The sequence below is a fragment of the Sceloporus occidentalis genome, unplaced genomic scaffold, assembly GCF_023333645.1.
Source record: "Sceloporus occidentalis isolate IW3139 unplaced genomic scaffold, rSceOcc1.0.p SCAF_6, whole genome shotgun sequence".
In the NCBI taxonomy this organism is placed as follows: Eukaryota; Metazoa; Chordata; class Lepidosauria; order Squamata; family Phrynosomatidae; genus Sceloporus; species Sceloporus occidentalis.
Genome location: NW_028316986.1, coordinates 22,808,495 through 22,835,685, shown reverse-complemented (window position 1 = coordinate 22,835,685; position 27,191 = coordinate 22,808,495). Strand labels below are relative to the sequence as shown.

General features: G+C 43.0%; 1 protein-coding gene across 3 annotated transcripts in view; it reads right to left on the bottom strand.

Annotated features, from left to right (window-relative positions):
• Nucleotides 1-27,191, bottom strand: part of LOC149310494 (tyrosine-protein kinase Mer-like) — an 85,134-nt gene that overhangs the window by 36,349 nt on the left and 21,594 nt on the right. For all 3 annotated transcript variants that reach the window (XM_089529067.1, XM_089529069.1, XM_089529068.1), the window contains exons 5-8: nucleotides 26,868-26,954; nucleotides 21,752-21,867; nucleotides 7,002-7,185; nucleotides 4,399-4,547 (exon numbers count right to left, since the gene is read on the bottom strand). In XM_089529067.1, coding sequence (XP_089385193.1) covers nucleotides 4,399-4,547; nucleotides 7,002-7,185; nucleotides 21,752-21,867; nucleotides 26,868-26,954 — 536 coding nt within the window. The remainder of the gene's footprint in view (nucleotides 1-4,398; nucleotides 4,548-7,001; nucleotides 7,186-21,751; nucleotides 21,868-26,867; nucleotides 26,955-27,191) is intronic.

The window sequence follows — 27,191 nt, the reverse complement described above, 5'->3', positions numbered from 1 at the left end:
TTGAAATACTAGCATGTCCGATTTGAAACAAGAAATTCCCTTTCCTGTAAACTCATTTATTTCCTGGACAGCCAGTGAGTCAGCTGAATAGCTGGAAGAACACTAGGTGCTGCTTTCTAATGAACTGCCACTGGAAAAACAGCAGCAACAACAACTTCTTTTGTGACTCAAAGTGCAGCTGGCAAGTTGGCAAGTAATGTTCAATACCTCAGTAGGGCAATATGCTGAACTGGTGTCACTGGAACTGACGAAGCAAGTAGAAGAATCCTCTATAAACAGGAACTAAGCTTTCCTCTCAGTTATAAAACCATTAAGACCACCAGATGATTTTCTTCCTTCCTTTCTCTGTCTTTCTATCTGTCCTCATACATTATATGCTGGTGACATAAACTAATGTATTAATTTCAACTAAGTTATGAATTAAGTTGGGAACTGACCAATGAAAAGAGGAAAGGTAACTAGATTCATACTTTAAATCAAGTGATGGACTTAGGTTGAAATTTCAGTATTAACCTTTCTCTGGAATGAATGAATGAATTAAATGAGACCAGTGTTAAAGTGATTGGAAGCTACACAAAAATATCATTTGCCATTCATGAAGAATAAGCCTGGAAAATGTTGTCAACAATGGTGACATAAAAATCCTACAGGACTTTAAGATTCAAACTGACACACAATGAGAATATAATATGACAGACATAACTGTAGCCAAGGATGGAAAAGCTTGGACTTTAGAGGAGGCAATCCTGAGGAGTTGAAGAGCTGAAGAAGAAGTGAGATAAAAGATTCTGAAATACTGAGACCTAGAAGTAGAGATTCAGTGTCTCTGGGAAAAGAAAACAACTTTAGTCTCAGTAGTGGAAGTTGTTGTTGTTGCTGTGTGCCTCCAAGTTGTTTCCAACCTATGGTGATCCTAAGGCAAATCTATCACAGGGTTTTCTTAGCAAGATTTCTTCAAAGGGGAGTTTGCCTTTGCCTTTCTCTGAGGCTGAGAGAATGTGACTTGCCTAAGTTCACTCAGTTGGCATCCCTGGCCAAGCAGGGATTTGGACCCTGGTCTCCAGGGTTGTAGTCCAACACTCAGACCAGTACACCATGCTGGCTCTCTCCAAATGAACTACATTTTATTTAATTAATTATTTCCTCCTTCCTTCCTCTGAGGGGGTGTGTGACATATACAGAAATAAATAGTTCCTTGCATGAGTTAAGATGGATGGGAAATGGTTCGTGTGATCCTATGGGTTGTTCCCAATCTCTTAACTAGGGTTAAGCTCAGTACATTAGGCCCTGCTCATATATAGATCTAATCCTGCCTAAGAGGCTTCTTCTCCCCAATAATCTCCTCCAGATACTTGAAGTCCCTTGTCATTTGAAAGATTTCATTAAGAAGCTGACTTTCCATTTTACTCAGGGATATTAAAAACAAATAATGGAGTTTATTTTACAATTCTTAAGAATAGGCTTGGCCATACCATTAGGTGGAGTGAGGCAGCTGCCTTAAGTGGTGGATGATGGGGGTGAAGTGCTTGAGAACAGAGCAGTGCGTGGATTGCTCCCCTCTATGGTATCTAGCTGCTCAATGTTGCCCTAAAATTTCTGTTGAGGCACAATTAAACCATTAATTCAACTGCCTTTTGTTTATGGAATGGGGGGGGGGGTTCTTTGTCAAATGGGACAGAATGTCTTGGGTGAGCTCTGTTTTAAAAATTGTAAGCACTTATTAAATATGAACTGTCTAAGATATTAAAGTCTTGACATTCAACATAGGGAGTTGGACAAAAAGATTTATCTTCCCCTAAGGATCAAGGAAGTCTCCTGTAGTCTGTTGTCTGATGACTTATACATCTTCATCCTGCACTAGTCACAAGATCAGAATACTACTTTGCTGACTGCAGTGTATTTGGACCATATGATTTCTAAATCCTAGAAGCATTTCTTTTAAAAGGGGAACAGAAAAGTTCTGCAGAAAATAATGGATTGTTTTATCCTTCCATAGGAAACATCAACACATTTAATCCTATACATGTTTATCTAAAGTCGAAAACTCACTGCAGAAACAGTCCAGTTTGAGACTGCTTTAACTGCCCAGGTTCAGTGCTAGGGAATCCTGGGAATTGTAGTTTATTGTGACACCAGAGTGCTCTGACAGAGAAAGCTAAGTGTCTCACAAAACTACAATTCCCGGAATTTGCTAGCACTGATCCAGGACAGTTAAAGTGGTCTCAAACTGAATTATTTCTGCAGTGTGTTTTGGACCTAAAATTAAGCCTCACTTGAATTGAGTGGTTCTTTTTTCTCAGTAGACATCCATAAAAACTGTTTAATGGAGCCTGCTGTTTATCTACTATGCCTCATACTAAAAACAGAGAAGATCCGTCAAATATAAATAAAATTAATGGGGTGAGAATCAAAACAATACAAACATGTGAGCAAGCAGAACCTAAGCATACTTCTGTCACAAGTGCCAGCTATTCCTTCTGCTTCTTCTTTTGCTTCCTCATCACACTTTTTTTCACAGTTATTTTGAAACAAGAGGGTTTCATAAAGCACCATGCTTCAATGAGAGTTGTGATGCATGGTGCATTTTTCCCACTGGGAAAGATTTATGCCATTCTGTTTTCATCCAACTGCAGCCTCAGTGATCAGAAGGGATAAGTCAACCTTGCTTTGGATAAAACTCCCAGCTTACTGGATTGAAAAGTTCAAATGGCTTTATATTATGCTCTGAAAGGCTGAGTCACAAACACATTCACAAAAGGCATTAGATCACAGGTCGTTGCAAAATGTCCCTTTTAACTACAAGCAGCTAAAGATTCCAGGCACAATTTCCCTCTCTTTCATAAGGCTAAAGACACTGCATGAATGCAGAGTTTGGGCCAGTGCAAGCTTAAGCATGCCTACTTAGAAGTTCAACACTGAGTTTAACAGGACTTACTCACGGGTCCATGTGTACAGGATTGCAGCCTCATTCTCTTAAGAGCAGTTAAATATCTGGCACTGCTGCAGGAGCACATGCTCCCTCCCCAGAGAAGGGATATGCCAGCATCATCAACTACAGATAAAGAATATGTCTTCACTTCTCCAGATATTGTTGCTCCCCTTTTAAAATCAAATTTTTAACACTGCTTTATACACCAGAAATGTGGAACCTGTGGCCCTCCAAATGGTGCTGGGCTCAAACCTTCAACTGGCCTTACTCTTCATAGCCTTCAATTGTAGTTTAACATCTTGAAGGCCACATGTTCCTCCTCTTTCTACATGACCGGAGCAGTTACATTTTTAAAATACAATGAGCCTTTGGTATCTGCTGGGATTTGGCTCCAGGACCCCCCGTGGATACCAACCTGATCTCTTATAAGACATATTTTCCTGTCTCCTTGACCTAGATTGAAACATCTCTCTCCTTTTCACTTTGATAGTATTGTTTTAATTGTTATACATTTTTATATTTTATTGTACTACAGTATATTGTTGTTTTTATTGTTGTGATTTACATTTGTATACTATATATTGATATTGGACTGTAATCCCACCTCGATCCACCTGTAAGAGGCAGGAAAATATAAATAAAATTTTTATTTTTATTATTTATTTAAAATCTGTGGATGCTTCAGTTCCATTAAATAGAATGGTGGAGTGAAATGGTACCCATTACATAAAATAGCAAAACCAAGGTTTGGTTTTTGAATGCATATATTTTAAAAACATTTTCAAGCTATGGATGGCTGAATCCATGGATGGTAGAATCTGTGTCGATGCAGAGCCAGCTGTATACCTAGTGCCACCACTTTGCTTAGTCTGATTATAGCTCAGTGGCTGAGCACAAGTTTTGCAAGAAGGTTTAATCCCTGAAATCATCACTTAAACTAATCAGGAAGAAGGTGATGGGAAAAACTTATATGTGAAACTCTAAAGAGAGGACAATATTGAGGCAAGTGGATGAATATTGACTCTGTACAAGGCATCTTTGTGTGGTCCTGACATGAATGAGGCTGTTTATTTCAGTCATAGACCAGAACAACAAAATCAGCATCATATTTACAGCGTACTCGTAGCACATCTAGAACATGGAAATTACTTGGTACATATAAATAAAACAGTAATTTTAAAATATACATAGAAACATTATTCTCTAAAATCATTCACCACTTTTCTCCTTAGTTTTACAGTCGCTGAACAAAACTTAGCCACTTTTAAAATGGTCTCTGGTTCCCTATCCTCTGTTAAGTATGGTAAACAATAATAATCTCATCCATTTGGAATTCATTGCACAATAGGAGCAATAAGCGTAAAATGCATGTTCCTGTAGAATGGCAATATTAAATAAAACCTGTAGATTTAAAGAAGCTTCTTTTGTGAAACTATTTTTGCCTAGGTTATTCATAACTTCATACTTACAGATGCTGAATTCTGCCACATATATGAGATACTGTAACCTTGAAGTTCACCATTCATCATTGTGGCAGGAGGCTTAATCCAAGTGATTATCACAGAAGAGCTTGACTCATTGATGGAGAGGGTGACATTCCCAGGGGGAGCAGAGGGAGCTTAATAACAAAACACATACACAAGCAAACAACAATGATAAATCTTTTTAGCATGCATGTGTTTAAATGTGTAGATTTTTAAAAACAATATAACAGAGAAAAAAGGGAGTAAAGGATAAGTATCTTAACTAAAGAGAGGATGCAAATCTATATCCACTCCCCTAACATGAAGTACCCTAAATATGTCCACTATCTATGAATAGTAGTAAGACGGTTGTATTTATCTTCCACGTGTTTTGTTCTGTTCTGTTAAGAAACATGTGTATCATACACTCCCATATGATCCACTCCGTACACTCAGGTCCTTTGGGGGCCATTTACAATCAGGCAGGACCAGGTTGCCAGCTGTCAAGCAGAGGACTTTTTCTTCAGATGCCTGTAGATTGTGGACCAACCAGCCAGAAGAGATCCGACAGCTGAATATGATGTCCAGGTTTGAAATAGGATTGAAGACCAGATTCGTCTGGGAGGCCTATCCAGATGATTTTTAAAATGTGAATTTTAATTGATTAACTTTTAAATGTGGATTGTTTTTAATATGTATGGGACTTATTTGTTCTTTTAAATTGATTTATTTTAACTGATGTTGTGGATTTGTTAATCTGTTGTTATTCTGTGCCTCAATCCATGGGCAGAGTCAGGTAAGAAATAATAATAATAATAATAATAATAATAATAATACACTCAGAGGGGACAATAATATGTATCATTTGAAAAATAAAGAATACAAGTAGATCAATTGTAAGTCAGTACAGAGAAAATAGTGAGGCACAGGTTCTTCAGCCTAATTCCCCTGCCCCGCCATTTTATATTTCTTAAAGAGGCTACATACAATGCTTGAATGAAAAAGCAGGCAAACCATCATTAACAAAATGGTACATGCATGGGAGTAGTAGAGGCAATGTTTGTAGCATAGCCACTAGCACTATCCAACCAGTGTTCATGATATGCTTGTGGTTGCTGTTGTTGTGTGTCTTCAGGTTGTTTTTGACTTATGGCGACCCTAAGGTGACCCTATCATGCGGTTTTCTGAGGCTGAGAGTGTGTGACTTGCCCAGGTTCAGTCAGGTTTCCATGGCTGAGCAGGGAATAGAACCGCATTCTCCAGAGTCTTAGTCCTAGGCTCAAACCACTACACCATAATGGTTCATGATATGCACATAACTATGGCCTGGGACAGACCACCTGAAAAGAGCGCCCTGCCGGTGGCCTTTTTTACTCTGGAGGGAAGCTGCAGCCACCAAATTGTACAGCTTCCCTCCGGAGGAAAAAGAACCCGAAAAAGTGGGTTCTCTTTCAACCGCACGGCGGACATAACAAGTGTGCCAATGGCATGCAGACACCACACGTCGCTTACATCACAATGGCGGTGCCCATGTACATGGGGAACTGCTATTGTAATGCCACCGGCACGTATTAGGCTTAGGGACCGTGCAGTTGCCACACGGTTCCTAACCCTAAAATCCACGCAGATACGCCGCTTTTTGGCAGTATGTACTGCGCCTATATTCCAAAAAGCAGCCCACTATCCTAACAGATGGACTAAATGGTGGATGGGTGGACAGGGAAGATTTCATTTTCCCACTGATAAAATACTGCAGCTCAAGTGATAGATTTGATTTTCCCTACAATTAAAGTGATCAGAAAGGGATTTTGTAGCCTTTCACTGCAAATCAAAATTGTCTTCTGAAAACATTTCAGATCATCCCATAGTGATGCCAAGTAGGATATTGCTTAGAATATATACTGCTATCATGTTAAATATGGAAAAATGATTTGACTTTTTAAATTTTAATGCAGTGAACACAACAGAGGGAGCCAGCTTGGTGTAATGATTGGACTCCAGGAAGCTAGGTTTTGAATCCCCACTTAGTCATTTGAACCCACTGAGTGGTCCTGGCCAAATCACATTCCTTGGCCTCTGTGGAAGACAATGGTTCTCTGAACAAATATTCCAAAGATAATTCTGTGATAGATTCACCTTAGGGCATCATAAGTAGGAAACAACTTGAAGGCAGACAAAACCAACAACAGACACAGGACACAGCTTTAAAATAGCCACATTAAAGAGTCAATGTAATATATGAGAGGGAACACCTTTCCCTATCCAGATGCCATGCAGATATGTTGGACTACAATTTCCACTATTGGTTATGTTGGCTGGGGTTAATGTGAGTTGTACTAAGACAAAACTAGAGGGCAGTGGGTTGAGAAAGGCTTGGATGGCATGGCAGTTCAAATCCTGCTTCAGTCATGAAACTCACTCTTAGGTCAGTTGCAGTATTTCAGCCCAGTAAGCTGATTATTGTGATGAGAACAAATGGGAAGACACTGCTCTCCACCCTGAACTCCTTAGAGGAAGGGTTAGCTACATAAATACTTGCTAAACTAAAGGTTAGTTAATATGAGGTTACTTTGTTATTGGTATAGGATTAGACTGTTTGCTTTTCTTACCTCCTTCTGTTGTACTGGCTATAATCCAGGGGCTAGAGCCAGACCATCCTACTTCATTCATACAAGAAACACATATGCTGTAATTGTTCAAAGGCCTCAGATTCAGAATACCATACTGATGAGGTGGGGTAGAAGTGTTAAAAATCATCACTGAAGCATTGTCTGAATCAGCAATCTCCTTCACCTGCAATGAAATTGAAACAGTTGAATCAAGATGCTAATTAAGATGCTCCGGCACTACAGATACTGTGGACAGGATGTGTCAGAATCTGCTATGATGAAATGTCAGAATCTGCCATGATGAGAAATATGAGGGGATATAGAAGCAGTGAGGTAGTGATATGGTAAAATGGGGATAATGGGGATAGAGAAACAGAGCTACGGTTTACTAAAGGAAAGCACAGGAAGGGAAGGCAAACAGCAGAGAGGTCCGTAATTCAATTGAAATGCAAAAAGGAGACAGATGGACAATGGCTGGAGTAGTTAAGCTATATGGCTCTTAGGGTCTTGAGTAAAGAAGTGTTTGATGGTCAACAAAGCCTTGGGGAAGATGGGTTGATAAGGAGTTAGGAAGTGGAGCAGCAGTTAAAAGACCTCTTTGATATGTCAGAAGGAGTGTGGCAGGACAAAGGAGAGTCTGGAAAGAGAATTCTTAAAGGTGAGATGTTTTAGAGCACTACTCAGATTTGACTCCAACTGGTCTGAAGCGAATTGCTGTTTTGTAATCTGAATAAACTGTCAGTTAACCTCACTGCTATGTTTAACTGGCATTTCAAATCTTGGTTCGTGAATAATGACAGGATGCCTCTTAACAGATGCACAAAATTCACAAGAACAGAAGTAATAAGGCTGCCGGTGATCCTTGCCCCTAAGCACAGGTAGCAGATGTGATAGCTAGCAAAGAAATGGCACTCTGTACATGATCAGCACCACCATCATGTCTGTTGTGCAGTAGTCATAATAAATGGTTGCTACTAGAGGGAGAGAAAGTGAAGGAAAACAGACGGAGGGAAGAGACACAGAAACAGAGAGCCTGAGCAAATGGCCAGGATATCACAGGCCAAGCCCGTGGTATCCTGCCCCTGGCTCTAATCCAGTTCATCCCTGAGCCGGTTCAGCAATAGGTAGGTATTTATATGTCTGCCCACCCCATACCTGCCGCCTCTGTCATGTGCATCCTAGAGGCCCATGCGAAAGCCTGTAAGGGCAGAAACGGTACACCCATGTGACCAAGTGCTTACTTCTGACATTGGAGGCCACAACGGGGGCTTTCAGGATGGACATGACAGTGTCAATAGATAAGGGACATGTGGAGCTGTCCAGCTTTCAAGCTGTCACCGAATAGTTTCCAAGAAACTCCATGGCAAACAGCTGGTCTTTTGGGACTGGATTAAGGCCCTTATGGTCAGGGACTGGGCCAGGACCACTGGACTGGTATCTAGAATGGCCAATCCCATCCTGGGGCTAATACCTTGCATTGTACAGAAAGCATCACAGGAGGCTGGGGAAACAGAGGCCATTTTGGTCCCATTGCTTAACACAACTCCCGGAAGAAAACATAACCACACAATCTTCTCTCTGAATTGGAGAGGAAAAAATACTAAAAAGAGTATTATGCAGGAGAATCTAAATAAAAAACTAAAATGAAAGAAACTGTCTGAATTCTGCACAGTGCTCCCCGGTCTTCTGAATTTGTATTGGAAGGAACCAACCATACCTTCCCCCTCATCAGCCCAGTATCAGTCATAGTATTTGGAATAAGGGTGACTTTCACAAAACTACCAGAACTATTTTGAGTGCATAAAACCTTTCCTCAGAGTTCACGTTCCACTCGAACCATAGGTACTTTTCTCCAATATGGATAAGCATTTGTCACATCCAATTTTTATATATTGCTTACTTCTAAAAACCAAACAAACAACGCTTGAAGAATGATAGATAAGACTGACTAGTGGATCTTTATTTTCACTCCATTGGCAAAAGCACAGTCAGCTATAATGTCACCTTAGTCTCAGGCAAGGAAATCTGAAATAATAGAAAGGATGTATTCTTATCTTGCAACCTAATTTCCTTTATACTCTCCGGTATAGTTTGGGGCTAGTAAATGATGTAATATGGGATTTATATACCCATAGCACTATAAAGAAATACATGCTGAGTTACACTATTTACCTAGGAAATGAACACAAATGGTCTTGTTATGCAGATTTGCTATTTAGCATATTTGTATTACAATTTTAATAGGGCTGAAACCAATTTAACTATAATATATTCTCTTAAAAACCCTTGGGAACTGTACTTTTGTGTAGTTAACACATGCATGCACGCACACACACACAAATCACCTAGCATGGTTTCTTAAAAGAGATAGTTTCTTGAGCTGAATGTTTTGAAATGAGTTTACATAGATAATTGAATTCAGACTTTAGGTGTAATTCTGTTTTATTTTGTGGGAAATAACACCAACATAAAAAAATCTATGAAAAAACCCTTTAAAAAGCTTCAAACAGAAAGCATATGTGAACACAAGGTGTGAATACCTTGTTAAAATCACAAGAATACCCAGTTTTTATTAATCTAAGGCAAGTTTCTAGACCATATGAGTGTATAGACTGTACAGTAATCAGCTCTCGCTCGGTAAATATTTACCACAGACACCACAGATATGAAAGGAAGGTATCAATCACTTGCCATCGCATTATAAAGGTTCGAGTTTTCCGTACGATGTGACCTATGATATATTTTCTGTGTACAGATTGAGTTTCCCTTATTTGAAATGCTTGGGAGCAGAAGTGTTTTGGATTTTGGATTTTTTCAGATTTTGGAATATTTGCACATACATAAGGAGATATCTTACAGATGAGACCCAAGTCTAAACGTGAAATTCATTTATGTTTATTTTATTATGTTATGCTTATAAACATAGCCAGAAGGTAATTTTATACAGAACAAGGGCAAATACAGTACACACTCCTGCCCACACTTTGGCTTTACTACTTTGCTCTTGTTTGCAGCACCTGCCCTGATAAAATGATGATGTAAGAGGAGGCTTTTCTGGCTGCGTGAATTGTTCAGCCAAGCAGGGATCATGTAGACAATGAGATGATATCACATCACCAGGCAGCCAACCAGATTTGGCTACAGTTGTCATCACTGAGCCAAATCAGAGTAAAAGCAATGCTTCTTGCCTTTATTCCTAACAGAACATGCTTTGCCACATTTTGTAGGATCATCCAAGTTTTCAGTGCAACAACGCAGATGCACTGGGAATACCAAAATCCCCCCCCCACACACACTTTTGGAAGGAGTGCCCCACAACATTTCAGCTCAGACCTAATTTCATCTCAAATTCTGTGACATCTCATCTTTGGCAGCATTCACTAGCCCTTCAGTACCATACCCACTGGAGAGAAGAGCAAAGTGAAACAATTCTTGATGTTAATTGATACTTTGGCAAGCAAATAGCGGAGAGTAATCATAACCAGCTGTTCCTGTTTTGGGTATAATTCATTTGTAAAAACGTCATAAATATCTTTCTGGCTCTTGTATTCTGAAAGGCAGCAAATCTGAAGTGCCAGAGGTCACTGGGTTCAAGAAAGTAGCCAAACCACACCACATTTAAACCCTGCTGCAATTTGTGTACATGCATAGCTTTAGATCAGGGGTAGGCAACCTTTTTGAGCCGGGGGCCGGGTTGGTGTCCCTCAGGCGACTGGGGGGCCGAAGCCGGGGGTGGAGCTTCAACCCTCCGGGGCGGGGCCACGTGCGGGGGTGGAGCTTCCACCCTCCGGGGCGGGGCCGTGTGCCGGGGGCGGAGCTTCCACCCTCCGGGGCGGGGCTGCGTACCGGGGGCGGAGCTTCCACCCTCCAGGGGCCAGGCCTCCCCACCTTTGCTGGCCCTTGACGGGGCCCCAGGCCCCGTCAGAGACCGGCAAAAAAGCTGGTGGGGGCCACCAGCGCTGGAGGGCCCCCTGGAGGGCCCCAGCGACAGCACCGGGCCCCCAGAGGCCCCCTGCCGCCCTCGGAGCCCTCCTGGAGGGCCCCAAGGACGGCAAAGGGTCCCCCAGAGGCCCCCTGCCGCCCTCGGAGCCCTCCTGGAGGGCCCCAGGGACGGCAGCAGGCCCCCTGCCGCCCTCGGAGCCCTCCTGGAGGGCCCCAGGGACAGCAAAGGGCCCCGCAGAGGCCCCCTGCCGCCCTCGGAGCCCTCCTGGAGGGCCCCAGGGATGGCAGCGGGCCCCCCAGAGGCCCCCTGCCGCCCTCGGAGCCCTCCTGGAGGGCCCCATGGACGGCAGCAGCCCCCCTGCCGCCCTCGGAGCCCTCCTGGAGGGCCCCAAGGACGGCAAAGGGTCCCCCAGAGGCCCCCTGCCGCCCTCGGAGCCCTCCTGGAGGGCCCCAGGGACAGCAAAGGGTCTCCCAGAGGCCCCCTGCCGCCCTCGGAGCCCTCCTGGAGGGCCCCAGGGATGGCAGCGGGCCCCCCAGAGGCCCCCTGCCGCCCTCGGAGCCCTCCTGGAGGGCCCCAGGGATGGCAGCAGGCCCCCTGCCGCCCTCGGAGCCCTCCTGGAGGGCCCCAGGGACGGCAAAGGGTCCCCCAGAGGCCCCCTGTCGCCCTCGGAGCCCTCCTGGAGGGCCCCAGGGACGGCAGCAGGCCCCCTGCCGCCCTCGGAGCCCTCCTGGAGGGCCCCAGGGACGGCAGCAGGCCCCCTGCCGCCCTTGGAGCCCTCCTGGAGGGCCCCAGGGACGGCAAAGGGCCCCCCAGAGGCCCCCTGCCGCCCTCGGAGCCCTCCTGGAGGGCCCCAGGGACGGCAGCGGGCCCCCCAGAGGCCCACTGCCGCCCTCGGAGCCCTCCTGGAGGGCCCCAGGGACGGCAGCGGGCCCCCCAGAGGCCCACTGCCGCCCTCGGAGCCCTCCTGGAGGGCCCCAGGGACGGCAGCGGGCCTCCCAGAGGCCCACTGCCGCCTTCGGAGCCCTGCTGGAGGGCCCCAGGGACGGCAGCGGGCCTCTGAAAGGCCCGCCGCCGCTGCCGCCGCGGCTGCCCATTGCGGCTTTTCGCCGCTCTGGGCGCCGCCATTTTGGGCGGCAAAATGGCGGCGAAGTCTCGCGCGACCTCCCCCAAGGTCGCGCGAGATTTCGCCGCCATTTTGGGTGAAAAAATGGCGGCGCCCATAGCCCCAGAGGCCGCTCTGGGCGCCGCCATTTTTTCAGCTAAAATGGCCGCGAAGTCTCGCGCGACCTCGAGGGAGGTCGCGCGAGACTTCGCCGCCAGTTTGCCGCCCAAAATGGCGGCGCCCAGAGCGGCGAAACGCCGCGACGGGCAGCCGCCGCGGCGGCGGCGGCGGCAAGGGGAGGTAGGGGGCGGCCACCAGGCCTCCGCGGGCCGCATCTGGCCCGCGGGCCGGAGGTTGCCGACCCCTGCTTTAGATCCTGACTTGCACTGCAAGCCAGTGTAGAGTTATGGTTAGAGTACTGGCTTGGACTAAGCATGAAAGTAAAAAGTTTGCTACCATTGACCAGTTACTTTTTAGATAATAAGGGTCTAACAAAGTTACATTTTAAAAACCATGTGATGTTTGCATGAGTTTTGTTCTGTATGCAATTTGAAAAAATCTAAATAAAAAGCAATCTAACAAGTAAGAGCAATAGTGTTTTGTGGGTGTTTTAGGGCTATGTGGCCATGTTCTATAAGAATTTATTCCTGACGTTTCGCCAGCATCTGTGGCTGGCATCTTCAGAGAATGCTAACCTGGAAGAGAGCAATTTTACTTTCCTGATGTAGTGGTTTTGAGCTATTTTTGGAAGTTACTTTTAAGGTCATTTTAAGAGTCATTTTACTGGGGATTTAACATTTTTATACCATTCCTTTCTCATTCCTTTACTTTCATAAAAGGGTCTTTTCCTCAAAAAGTAATGGGAAAGTAATGGAAAAGTAACAAGCAGTGGAATGAGTAATGTTTTTAAATCATCATAATGAGTAACAGAAATACATAAACACTGTAATAAATAATGAAAAGTAACCTTCCAAGCTCTGAGCCCAAAACTTGGGAGATTCAAGTTCAAGTCCTTACTGAGCCATAACATTCAAGGGTCAATAATTCTCTCTCTCTCTCTCTCTGACTCTAATCTACCCCATAGTACCAAGATGAGCAGGGAGATGAGAAGAGAATAATGTTTCCCATCTTAGATTGGAAAAAGATGGGAATTAAATCTAACTAATAAAATCTGGTGTCTATCACTGTATCTGCAAAGCAATCAATTGTCGTGTGCCTTCAAGTCATTCCAATTTATGGTGATACTAATGTACACTTATGACAGGTGTTTTTTTTGGGGGGGGATTTCCTCAGAAAGGGTTTGCTATTGACCTTCTCTGAGAGAATGTGATTTGCTCAGTCTTTCCATGGTCAAGCAGGGATTCAAAGTCTAGTTTCCTAGAATCCTAATTCAAACCAATGCACTGGCTGGCTTGCAAGTGGCCCATAAAAATATTATATTGGATTTTAAAAATATATATTTTTAGTCTCCTGCCTTATTTCTGGAGCATCAGTAAGAATGTAGCATCAAATACCATTTGCATGACAGCATCCGGAAAGGAAATGCATCTCCCTGTTCTTGACCCACCCTTTGTCGCTTGGAGAAGCAGTTCATTCAGAACCCTCAAATGCTTTTAGAGCTTGGATTGACACTGTGGGGGTTTTTTTAAAAAAAGGAAAACAGTCAGAGATGGAAAGAGTTCCTTTTTTGCACTTCACTTCCCAGAGGTTCTCGGCTAGTAAGATCAATGGCTATCCTGGCTAGGGGAAATCCAAAAATTTTAAGCCAAAAATGTAACTTTCTCAAGCTCTGAGAATCTAATAGCTAGACTGATACTCACTTGATATTGCACAACTGCTTTTTTCTTTCTTTGTGGTGTTCCATTTCAGTGCTAAAAGGGCAGAAGTGTGTGTATGCCAGAAAAGATATGGAAAATATGTCCTGACCTTTCTTATGAATGAGCCCCAGTTTCAGGAAATCCACATGCTATCTGGCTATCTACATGAAAGGGCACTTCCTCAGATGTATGAAGCAATTATTTTAAAAATGTAGGATGATCACAAAGGGCTGGATACACAAACGTGCTCTGCGGATATGACTCGGCACCCCTGCATTGTTCTGGGGCTTTGGCTTTCCATCTATATTATACATAAGACTATATGCACTGGCACATCTGCAAAGGAGATTTCCACTAGTTTTCAACCAAGATGGAAAGGATTTGGGGGTTAGGGATACACTGAGTTTACGGCTCTGGTCCAGGAGCATTTGTGACTGCTTTAGCCAATCACTGTGCCTAGAAAAACATCATTCAGCTGCTACCCCATGTAATCTTAGGGTAAAAAGTTGCATTGCCAGTTTTTCAAAATACCAGTAAAGGCCAGTCAAGAGTAAAGACATGCAAGGCTGACAATTGGGGAGTACCTATTAACAAATTTGTGTTTTGCCAAAATACCAGATGAAACTATTGATTTTACTACATATAATCATATTGTCCACAGTCATAAATTACATGGCATACACATTCCTGTTTTTATACGGAGCCCACATCCCAAAATATGAGATTTGGGATGACATCTTGCTCAGTCTATATGAAAGGAAAAGCTTTCTAGCGCTCAGATAGGGACATTCCTTATAATACCTGCCAATCTTGTAAGGGACAGACTTTCCACCCCTCAAAAAGTGGACATCTTTTATCTGCCAATTCTTGCAATCCTAGTAAAAAGAGATCCTGGGCTGAGATCTCCTCTGTTCTACAGATCACAAAATAAATTGCTAGGAGTAATTAATTTTAAGCAGTTGTCAAAACCAGTAGAATAGTGGGTTTTATATATTAGGACAGTCTTTATAACAACACCCTCAGAATGGAAAATCAAGCTTTGCTATTCGGAATTCATACTTTTAAAAAAATATTTTCAAAATGTGGTTGCTTGAATCCATGGATAAAAAATTCATGGATAAGGAGGGCTGACTGTAGTAACAGGACATCCTAAAAACCCTCCTCTACATTAGCCCGAAAATTCAATTGCTGGTAAAACACATTTGGAGGAAAAATCCAGGAGTCCTTCTTTGCAAGAAAGAAATTGTGAGCTTGAAATCACAGATTTCTGAGCTGAGTGTGGGTCCAGAGTACTGCTGGGGAAAGTTTCTTCTTGGTTTACGACTCCCAGAATCCCCAACTGGGGATTATGGAAAATGTAGTCCAAAAGAGTAATGTTTCCAAGCTTTGGCCTGGATGCACTCTCTTCCTTAAGTTTTAGTTTACATCTGCCTAGCTGTACCATTATGTTGCATCTGGTTCTGGGTGACAAACCTCCAGATCACTGTTGTAGTATTTTACTATATTTATTTATATCTCCCCTTTTTCAGTTTGGAATTTAAGATCTTACTTAAAGGCAAAGTAGGTCCTGTAAACTTCATATTTGGCTGCTTCAGGCGTAAATCTCCCTGAGATCAGTGGGATTTGAAGGAGTTTTACTGTGTGTAGGTTTGCAGCCCACACTTCCAGGAATTTTGGATGCACAAACAGTTATTGTTGAAGCACGCAGCTTCAGAGAAACTGAAAAAAACTTCAGATTACTTGGCTCTGTTCCAGGCATTTACACACTTCCATTTCTTTGACATGGCTTGGCCAAAGGGGACCAAGATAAAATGCATAACCATGGCCCTGTGCAATATGTAAACATTAAGCAGAAGGTGCCTGACCTCATATTACATTTGAGAATTTTTTTGGTCATTTTCAAATTACTTGCCCGACAGACTGTACAATAAGATCTTTGATAGCATAAATTATTATGGTAGACATGAAACCTCAAAACATTCTAATATAATCCACATTTTAAAAAAAATCCACACAAGTTGGTAAGCTCAATCAATGCTAGCAATCTGCTTGGTACATAAAGCTTTTGGAGAGCAACAGAACTTTTTAAAGGAAGAAAGCCAGCCCAGTGTCCTGTGGCATGAAGGATTCCACAGTGTATTCAGTGTTGCAGTGGAGACAGGGTTTGTGGTCTGAAACACCAGCATTTAATTTGCAGAGGTGATGCCATCATCTGTCACACTCTTCCACATAGCCCAAATGAGACCTCCCTGTTCCTTGTGAATTTAACTGGTGTGATGTAGTAGTTTGAGTGTTGGCCTATTGCTCTGGAGACCAGGGTTCAAATCCTGATAAGCATGGAAACCCACTGGGTCACCTTAGGTAAGTTATGCTCTCTCAGCCTCAGAGGAAGGCAAAGGCAAACCACCTCTGGACAAATCTTGCCAAATGTCATGGCCAGCCAAGAGCAGGACTCGGAGGACTCGAAGGAGGTTGTGGCTCCTCAAGTGCAAGAGAAAATGGAGGCTGTACCAGGTCCTAATCCTGCCCTGCCAGACCCCAGCTCTGATCTCCCAGCCCCAGGGGTTGAAGCTCAGCCAGGTCCTAGCTGTTTGGGGATTCCTCCTGAGGCTCAGCAGCCTAGTGGTGACTCTGGGGAAGAACCAAGCCTGGAGGTTCCTACCTTTAGGCAGCGGAGAGCTGAGAGTGCTTGCGTGCGTCGATCCAGGAGGGTGGCAGAGAAGCAAGCTATTGATAAGCCACAGCTGGCACAAGGGAGGGTGTCCTGTATTTAAGTAGCTACAGAACACTGACCCTTTGCCAGCAATTATTGCAGTATCCTTCTTGGTGATTGCTGTCAGCACTGGCTTCTTGTTTCCTTGAACCCTTGTTTATCTTGGACCCTCGACTTTGGAACAAATTGGACTCTTGTTACCCTCTGGCTGCCCTGACCTTGGACCGAACTGACTTCCGTGAACTCTGGTATCCTGACCTTGGCTGTGTTGGTGACTTACTTCTCTAGGACTAACAGAAAGGCCTGTAGACTGTCTCTCAGCTCCCTTCTTGCTGAGCCATCTTTATCAGCATTTGTTTGTGTGTGTGCAGGCCACAGTCCAGGACACCAAGAAAACCCCTTAGGGACACCATAAGTCGGAAATACTTGAAGGCACACAACAACAAAGTGTGGGAGGAGAATGGAACTTTTCCACAGCGACAAAATATTGTTATGAATCTTCTGCTGTAGAGTACAGTCCGCTCTCCACATCCATGGATTCAACTATCCATGGCTTGAAAATATTCGAAAAAATATAAATTCCAAAAAGCAAGCCTTGATTTTGCCATTTTATATAAAGGATATCATTTTACGATGCCACTGTATTTAATGGGACTTGAGCATCCATGGATTTAAAATGGTATACAATCAATCCATGGAACAAAACTTCAGCAGATACCAAGGGCCCACTGTATAGTATTTAGCTGTAGCTTGAGAGGTTATCGCTTTACACTCTTAGGAGCCCTGGTGGCGCAGTGGTTAAATGCCTGTACTGCAGCCATTCACTCAAAACCACAAGGTTGCGAGTTCAAGACCAGCAAAAGGGCCCAAGCTCAACTCAGGCTTGCATCCTTCCGAGGTCGCTAAAATGAGTACCCAGACTGTTGGGGGCAAATTAGCTTACTTGCTAATTAGCTTACTTGCTGTTCACCGCTATGATCTTTGGAATAGCGGTATATAAATAAAACAAATTATTATTATTATTATTAATTATTATTAAAAGGGAGCTAGGTCGTTTTAAAAGTGGTCCCTGCCTCCTGTTGCATCTTGGAGTTTGGAGTTTAGTGAGGTTTAAGAGCTCCCTGGCTGAATATTCTAAATGCCCCTCCCTATACTACAAACCCCAAAATGCAACAGGAGGCAGGGACCACATTTAAAGCAACCTAGCCCCATTTAAGAGTGTAAAGCGATATGCAACTTTTGTCTTGAATGTACAGTACAAAAGATCTTATCATTGTAGAAAGAACTGCTAGAATTGGTTCACTGATATCAAGAGCGACAATGCCTATCCTTTCCTCTTGCTGTCAGAATATGATTTCTCTATTTTTGTATGCTCCTTGGCATTGGCTGTAGGGGTGGTCATGCTGAGTACCTGCACTTCAAAATTTTCCATGATTAAATTGATAGCTCTCTTGAATGATATGTTCTATGTGCAAACATTCATTCCAGGTAAAAATGAATTAGCTCTGCCATCTTTGAAGAAAGAAGGTATGATTTGCAAAGGAACATAGGCCCTCTCCAGATGGGCCTTTTAGCATGTACCGAGTACGTGCTAGGGTTGCCTCGGAGCGTCCTTTACAGACACTCCCTAACCCTAGCACGTACTCTGTATGTCAAAATGACAGCGCCCTGTACAGATGGGCACCGCCATTTTGATGTGACAGCCATGCCTCATCCAAACAGCGCGGCATGGTCGTGGTGTGCTTGCACCGCTACAGGGCGCCTGATTTACGGCACCGGAAGCAGCTCCGAAACAGAGCTCCTTCCTGGGGAGCGCCTTGTTCCTGCAGCCACCAAACGGCTGCAGGAAGGAAGCCAGGGGGGGAAGGGTCCAAGCGGCCCCTTTCTCTCCCGGTAGTGGCTCCCTGGGGTGTCCTGGGGCATGAAGCCCCAAGGACACCCCTTTCCAGGCCGGGGGGAAGCAGCATTCCCCGAGGCCTTGAAAAGCGGCGGATCGGGGCCTCCGGGGCTGCCGCTGTGGCTGCTCAGGCCCCCGATCCAGCGGGGAAAGGGGGGGTGCAGGCCGCCCCAAAGGGGTGGTCTGTATCCCGCCATAGTTATCTATTAGTTATGCACAGGGTCTGTGTACACAATCCAGGAGCACTGTCCAAGGTAGGCAACTCCATGGTCAATTCTTTGAGCCTCCTGGTCCTGGTCTTGCTACTGCTGCTTATTTTTGTTTGCTACCAGCTTACTCATACTGTCCAAAAGAATGAACAATGAGTGGAACAGGGATAATGAGCAATAACTTCTGCACAGCTTTCTCTCTTTCTCTCTCTTAGAAGTGGTACTGATGGACTACAAATGAAGCAGCAAGTTAATGGGCAAATGGACAGAAGAGTCAGGTCCAGTCAGGGTGGGTTGAAGATAGCTACTTAAAGCAACTTGTTCAAGGGCTTCCCAGAACCTGGAATCCACTCTTTGTCAAGAGTTGCATAAACACTTGCCTACCATAAAATATAGGGAATTAGGTGTGATGGGTTGTAATTAATAAATAGTATTATTGTAGAAATATTAGTAGAAATATTTTAAATTATTGTAACCCATCCTGAATCTCATTGTGGGAGAAAGGCAAAATATAAATATTTTAAATAAATAAATAAATAAATAAATAAATAAATAAATAAATAAATAAATAAAAATAAGAAATGGTATTATTAAATTGTAGTGAACTCGGATGCAGGTGCTGAGATATTGCTGGAAGGGAGCCAAACATGAGCCAAAGTCTATTCAAGGCCGTTCCTGTGAAAGAATCTGCTTGTAACAACAAAGAAGGGGGCGGTATGAGAAAAATGGGAGAAGTGTGTCTATTAATTATAATGAATAAGAAACTGTGTGTAGTTTAATTAGGCAATTTAAACATTTACTTGTCTATTCTGACAATGAACATCGCTGGACTGGCTCTATATTTTTATTTAAATAAAGGTTTCCTGAGTTTTACCTACGAAAGCCTGGTTTTCTCTACTTGGTATCCTGCTGGATTTGACACTCTAGTACAATTCAGGCCCATCATTCTTCCAGGGCATGAAGAGAGTCTAGGCACATATGCCTATGCATAGGCTCTTGTGCAAAAAAACAATTAAAAAAAATGCCTTGAGCATGTAGAGTGGGAAGGGACAGCGTGTAACCCATGGGTTTCATGTGGGCCCTTCCTCCCCCGCTGTGGCCCTGCAAAATTGACTGCTGCTGCAAGTCATACTGCTAAGGTGCCCCCAAATTGTGCTGAATGTGTGTTGCTTCTGTCCTTCATGTCATTTCCTGCAGTAAAGGAACCCTGTGAGATGTGCTCTGCCATGGTTTCCCAGTCTTCTGTTGTACAGGAGGTTGCTCTGGCATCCTACTGTAGCACAGAGCCACTGAATTTTGGTAATTGTGGTCGGGGGAAGGCTGCAGTTCTCAAAGGACTTCAAAAGAAAAGTGCAATTCAGACTTTCCCAACACCATAAAGGTGCCCATCCTTGATGCAGAGCTTGGGGATCTAGTAATGGCAAACACAACACTGATACACCATCTCCTCATGCATTAATGTGAATATTTGCATACAACTTGTGTTCCACTTATAGAAAGTGCCTCCACTTGATCCCCCCCCCCCTTTCATCTTCCTTGTAACACAGCTCATTCCAATCAAGGATGGCCTTCTGACCCTCAAGAACAAGTTGGAGTATGGGACTCTAGGGGCTGGTGAATAGAAGACAAGGTGGGAAAGTCAAATCCTTTCTGCCCTCTTCTATGGGTTGAATATCTACATCCACACTTACTTGTCAAGTTCTGAGGTCAAGAGCAAAGGAGAGGTATTATCTGTAGCTGCCCAAGTTATGAAACTGCCTTGATGCTAGAAACTTATCAAAGTTCTAGCCTCAGCATCTTTTAGGACTGTTTCACGATCTGTCTGGCCTTTGAGGTTCAGGGTTATGCCTTCAAAATGGTGCAGACTTGCAATTTAATGAATTTGATTTTGTTTTTGCTGGGATCATTTTATTCTTCTTATCCACTTAAAACCGTCAGGACAAAGTAGAATATAAGTATACTCCAAGAAAGAAAGAAATGCAAAATGGCAATCCTGCTACAGTACCAGCGTGGCTGGCAGCCATCGCAGACCAAGTCCACAGATGCTGACTTTCTCAGTAAACTTGATTATATTTTACCCAACGCATATACTTGACTGGTGTTTGCAACCAGAATGACTCACTGTGCCTTGTCTTAACCCGAGGACTTTTGTCTAGAGGTGATACCCAGAATGACCATTAAGGAGGAACTGAAAGTGTCAGACTTTCATATGATTGCCAGCAGTGAAGAGGCAAATCTTCCCTTCCCTTTTGCACTGAGCCAGGTTTGCTTCCTAGTGCATTACAGGACTCTTCTTTCATCCAGTCCTGATAAAATAAAGCTGACTCTTTTTCCTTTAGGTACACCAGAACCATGTCAAACAGATAGTGAACAGCTATCTTGCTTAAAATTTACCTTCGGCATAACTGTTTTATTTTCAAGCTTCCCTCTAAGCAAAGTCTAAAAGATTGAGGGTATCTTATAGTTTAGAATAGAATTCATAATGTGTTGCCCTCTAGATGTTGTGGCACTGTAATTCCCATGATCCCTCAATATTGCCTATGCTGTCTAGAGCCATTGGGAGGTGTATACATAGGAACAAAAAAAGCTGCACTATACTGAAGCAGATTGCAGAACCATTTAGTCCGGTATTGTCAACTCTGCCTGGCAGGGATCTTCAGGGTTTTAGGCAGGATTCTTTCCTATGCCTTCCTGGAGATCCCCAATACTCCTTTCTGGTGCTCTCTCATCCAGGTACTAAGCCGTCTACATCTGACATGTATTGGAATACAGTACTTATTTGTCCCAAGAAAAAGGAATATGTTCTCAGTGTATTCTGCAGCTTTTCTATTGGGAACACCCATACATACCACAGCACCTAAGTACTAGTTGCAATATCAGATAAAAACACTATACCAGGGTACTATACCAAAGCCATCCAGATGCTAATAGACTGTAGTTCCCAGCAGATGGTATAGGATGATGTGATTTACAGAACCCAAAAATCTAGTGGCCATAGTTGTCTGCCCCAGTACTATGCAAATGTTAAACAAAGAGGTGGTGATGATAATGATGATGATGTCAGCTTACCTGAACACTGCATCTGCTCAAAGGAGAATAACCATCTGAACCTGGGACCCAAGATATTACTACCATGTGGGCTGTTCTGTTCTGGACAGACACTTTGACAGGTGGAGATGGGATTCCTGCAAAGAGCAACATCTTCAGCAATATGATTCTCTGTACAGAATGTACAGTGAAAGGGAATTTGACACAACCCAAACTCATTAGAATGACTGGGTTTTAGCAGGGAAAGAAATGAATACAAAACAAGAGAACTGAAGGTTCTGATAAATAATTGCCAAATCATTACCTTGCCCCCCATTAAAAAGTATATTGGAACCTTGAGATACATATTTGCCAGCCTGCTGAAAAGAGAACAGAGCACACCTTAACAATGTAATCTTAAACAAGTCTGTTTGGATGTCCTACTCTATTCATTTGATTTCTTCTCTAGTAAAGATGTTTAGGACAGCAGCATTATAGATTTCATCCCATGATTATATATTTTTTTGCCTCATCTTTAATACATGGAGGTTATGTGCCCACCATCCCCACTATTGTCCTCACAACAAACCTGTGATGCGAGCTGGGCTAAATGTCAATGATGGGCCCAATGTTATCTGCTAAGCTTTATAAGTATTCACGGACAGGTTGCCCTGGCATAAACCCTTTAGTGACAGCCCAGCCTGGAAAAATAGGGGCATGCTGAAACCACCATGTCAGGGTCCTGGGCATCACATCAAATTCTGAATTTTGGACAGAGCTGAGGAACCTCCAAATACTTTTAGTTAGGATGACCAGTAATGAGGGATGAAGTGAAAAGCAATCCAACAGCATTTGGAAGGCCACAAGTTCCAATATACTTTTTTTTCAGATAGCATACCCCCCTGATTCTCTCTAGAGATAGAACACCCTAATTAAGATCTGGATGCCCAACCACAACTGATAGTTTTTAATTGTTTTGTTTATGGTATTAGACTTTTATTGAACTGTGTAATATTGTTGATGTAACTGTTGATATATTGTACTGCTTGATGTATTGTATTGCTTTGTATTGTGATATAGGTCACAAAATTGGCACAGTGTGAACCGCTCTGATCAGATGGAAAAGCGGTATACAAATAAAAAGTTTTATTTATTATTTATTTATTTCTCCACCCCTCAGGCAGACTTTCCTTTTGTGAAGAAGAGACATCCAGTTTTAAAAACCCTATACACCAAGTGTGGAGAATGTTAGGTCCTGGGACTGAATGTAGCCCTCTTGGGGTTTCAATCTCACCCTCTGGAATACTTAAAATTAAGGCACAACCCTCTCTCATGACATCATTGTTTTCTTGCTTTTGTAGCTTTCCTCCCATTCTCAGAAGTTTGAAATGCTCATCCTAAGGCTTGGTTGATATCAGTTTAGATCTTTAAACTAAAATATGCTAGCATTTTTGGTAGCATCCTTTGCCTTTGTCTCTGCCCTCCATTAGATTTTTGGCCCTGAGAACTTCTTAGAAATCCAATTTGGTTCTTGGATTGAAGGAGGTTCCCTCCCTGACTATACATGTATTCTCAGAAATGGGCTCCACTGAAGTGAACAGAGCAAAGTGGTAAAAATTGTCGCCTTAAGATCTTTTCTATAGGATTATACCAGGCAGGGCTCTGGAAAATGAACATTTTCAAAGTCTAGTTTTTTGTAAGTTTTTCAAGCTATGTGGCCATGTTCTAGAAGAGTTTATTCCTGATGTTTCGCCAGCATGTGTGGCTGGCATCTTCAGAGAATACTGGCATGGAATGTCTTCCCATTCACAAATTTTCCCACCGTCACTGATGAAGGGTCTTTTGATACATTGGGGGTTCTTTCACACTACACAATTATAGCAGTATGATACCATTTTACCTGCCATGGCTACATCCTCTGGAATCCTGGGTTCTGTATTATGGTAAACCTCTAGAACATTCTGGCTGAGAATTTTAAATATCTTTTCCTAAACAGCAAACCCCAGAATTCCATAGGATGGAACTATGGCTGATAAAGTGGAATTATACTACTTTAATTGTGCAGTATGGGCGGATTCTGAGGCAGTCTGCCCAAAAAGGTCCAAGAAAATTTTCCTCTTGTATTATGATAAAAAAACAACCCAGCACTTTTTAAATTACTAGCAGCAATGGCAAAAGCAAAATAAAACAAAAGTTGAGTTTTGTGCATCTTGATTCAGTTGAGGCAATTCAGGATTCTTGTAAAAAAACAAAGGAGATCTTGTTCCATACAAGACAAACAACACTCTCCATCAGCTAAACATGGGAGATAATGTGTTTTTTATTGCCTTGGAACTAAGAGTGTAATCGGTTTGCATGAAAAGTGACATTTAGGAAATTTATAGCCCAATTTTCTACATGCATTCAGAAGTCCTATTAAATTCAATGGGATTTAGTCTTAGGTAAGTCCCAATGGATTCAATAGAACTTGCTTCTGCAGAGACAAGCATATAACTGCACTGTTATTTCTTTAACAATCTGAGACACTTTTCTAAGCCTTCAATGGTATTTGTGCAGGAGAACAATTATTTCTCAAACCCAATAAAAAGCCCTGGAAACAATAATAGAAAAACCATTAGGTGGACAGTTTCAGGAATTATATTGCATAGAATCATAGAGTTGGAAAGACCACAAGGTCCATCCAGTCCAACTCCTTGCCATGCAGGAACTCTCAATCAAAGCATCCCTGACAGATAGCCATCCAGCCTCTGTTTAAAGATTTTCAAGGAAGGAGACTCCAATACACTCCAAAGGAGTGTGTTCCACTGTTGAACAGCCCTTACTGCCAGGAAGTTCCTCCTAATGTTGAGGTGGGACCTCTTGTCCTATAGCTTGCATCCACTGCTCCGGGTCTTGTTTTCTGGAGCAGCAGAAAACAAGCTTGCTCCCTCCTCAATATGACATCCCTTCAAATATTTAAACAGGGCTATCATATCACCTCTTAATCGTCTCTTTTCAGGCTAAACATCCCCAGCTCCCTTAGTTGTTCCTCATAGGGCATGGTTTCCAGACCCTTCACCATTTTAGTCACCCTCCTTTAGACACGGTCCTTATGCAGTACACTGCTATACATGTAACAAACTGACCCTAATCATGACCTTTGCTTAAATTCAAAATAACAATTTTGCCTTATTTAGAAATGATATTCTTTTTCATCTCAAATTCAGAGGCAACAGCAGAGTAGAATTACAATGACCAGATACCAGCTATTTTATTTTATTTTAGAAGGGAAAAAGCTTGGACAATGATGTGCCAAGTGCATCAAACCTCAAGGTTTAAATTAAATTTGGGATATCTTAAATCAGCAGCAGTGATCTACCAAGAAAGGAATCCCAGATATATTTGATCCCCAATTTGGAGATAGTCAGGATTCCTTTAAACTTGCCCAAAGCAGTGGAGCTTGGGGGAGAGGGAAGAGTTTGCCTTCATGGGTCAGGCAGAGAAATTCTATGGGCTAGATTATGCTCATGATTAGAGCATCCTCTCCTCAGGTCTGAATCAATCTATTTAATACTCAGACCCATCCCAAATCAATAGTCACTGGCAACTGACATGAGATGGAAATTTTTGTTGCTGGTCCCACATATGTAAATTTAATATCGGAGATATCTGAAAGACCACCTCCTCCCACATGAGCCTGTCAATAATTTGAGATCATCAGGAAAGGCTCTATTGCATGTTTTTTTAAATTGTACAGTTTGAACTGTTTTTATTTGCCCATTCAGGAGCCTTTGTGGGCTAGGAGGTGATATAGGAATACTTCATATAAACAAAGAAATAACACTTGATTGCCTTTCTCAGTGTGTTGCCCCTGAATAGAAAAAGAATCAAGAATAGAAATTTGGGGGTCTAGCTTGGAAGTCTCAGGCTCAGCTTTCCAGGTTGGAGGGTCCTGACTATAATGTTCAAGCTCAGTGTTCAAGTTTGGACACAGCATGTCCTCAAGCTACACCAATGGTCCTACTCCCACTATACTGGTCAGTGATTCCCAAAGTGGGTGGTATAATCCCCCTGTGGGCAGTGGAAAGATCCAGGGGGCCAATGAAAGAAAGGGGGAAGAAGGGGGCAGCCAGTCAAAGTACTGGTGAGCAAGAAAGACAAGGAGATGTAGTGGCCTTTAAGACAATGGTGGGTTGCATGAAACTTCTGTTTTCAGGTTCCCTTAAAACTACCACACAGCTTTGATGATTGCTTTGTGTGGTGGTGTCTACCACTCTTTGCCTGCCCATGCAAGTTCACTCCTACAATACCATTTTGGGACAGACAAACTGACTAGAGCAAGATGACAGAGCACATGGAAGCAGGGAAGAAACAGCAGCAAAAAGGAGCATTCAAATTTAGGACCCTGCTTAAGCTTTGTGAGTTGTGCTAGGACTTGGCTAGTAGACCGATATGCGCTGCTGTTCTTGCTTTCTTTCATTGCACAGGCCTAGAGAAGAGGTAGCAGAAGAAACAATGTTTGGAAGGGAAACAACTTGAAGCTATGTGGGGAAGGCATGACTCTAGGAAATCAGGGAGAAAAGTATGTGGGGTCAAGTCGTCAAAAGTGTCCTTTTCCTCTCTCAGCTTGAGAGTCCTTCCTTGTTGGAGAGAAAAGTGGGAAGCTGGCTACACCCCTCTCCCCCTTGACAAAGAAGGATTGAGTGTCCTTCTTTGCCAAGGAGATATTTCTCTCTTTTTTACCCAGCCACCTTGGGAGCAGTAACCAAGCAGCTGGTCAAGCAGTGACCGGCAGCCTCTCACCCATGCCAGTCTTTGCCGCAAATCCAGTACTTGCAAGATGCTTCTCAGTCACTGCTCAGCCAACTGCTTGGTTGCTGCTTCCAGGGTGACTGGGTGCAAAGGGAGCAGCAACTGAGATTGGGTGGTTTGAGTTTGAAGTAGAATAAAGACCTAATATCAGGAAATAGGCCTTGAATGGGGTCTAGAGTTGTTGCACAAAAGGAAAGCAGGTGGTAGCCCAAAAACGTTTGGAAATCACTGGCCTAAATCATTGGTGAAAACTGGCTTCTTGTTTAAACCAGACTAGAATTGTGGCCTGGTCTTCTTTTTTTTCTTCTTCAGAAAAACTGTACTAATAAGTCTAAATACAGAAATTTTCACACTTATTTTTACTAACCTTTGATATTGATTCGGGCTTCAGTTGATGTCGTGACTCCCTTATCATTATGAGCTTCACAATGGAAAATAGCAGTTTCATTAAGACCTGCAGATAAATATAAGCAACACGAATTGAAAATGGCAGCAGCAAATTTCTCACCAAAGCTTGGAAAAATTACTTTTTGGACTATATGTCTCAGAATCCCACAGCCAGCCAAAATACACTGCAGCAATAATCCTTCTTGATACTGCTTTAACTGCCCTGTGTCAGTGCTAGGGAATTATGTGAAGGGAATTATGCAAATTGCAGTTTTCTGGGATATTTAGTCTTCTCTGTCAGAGA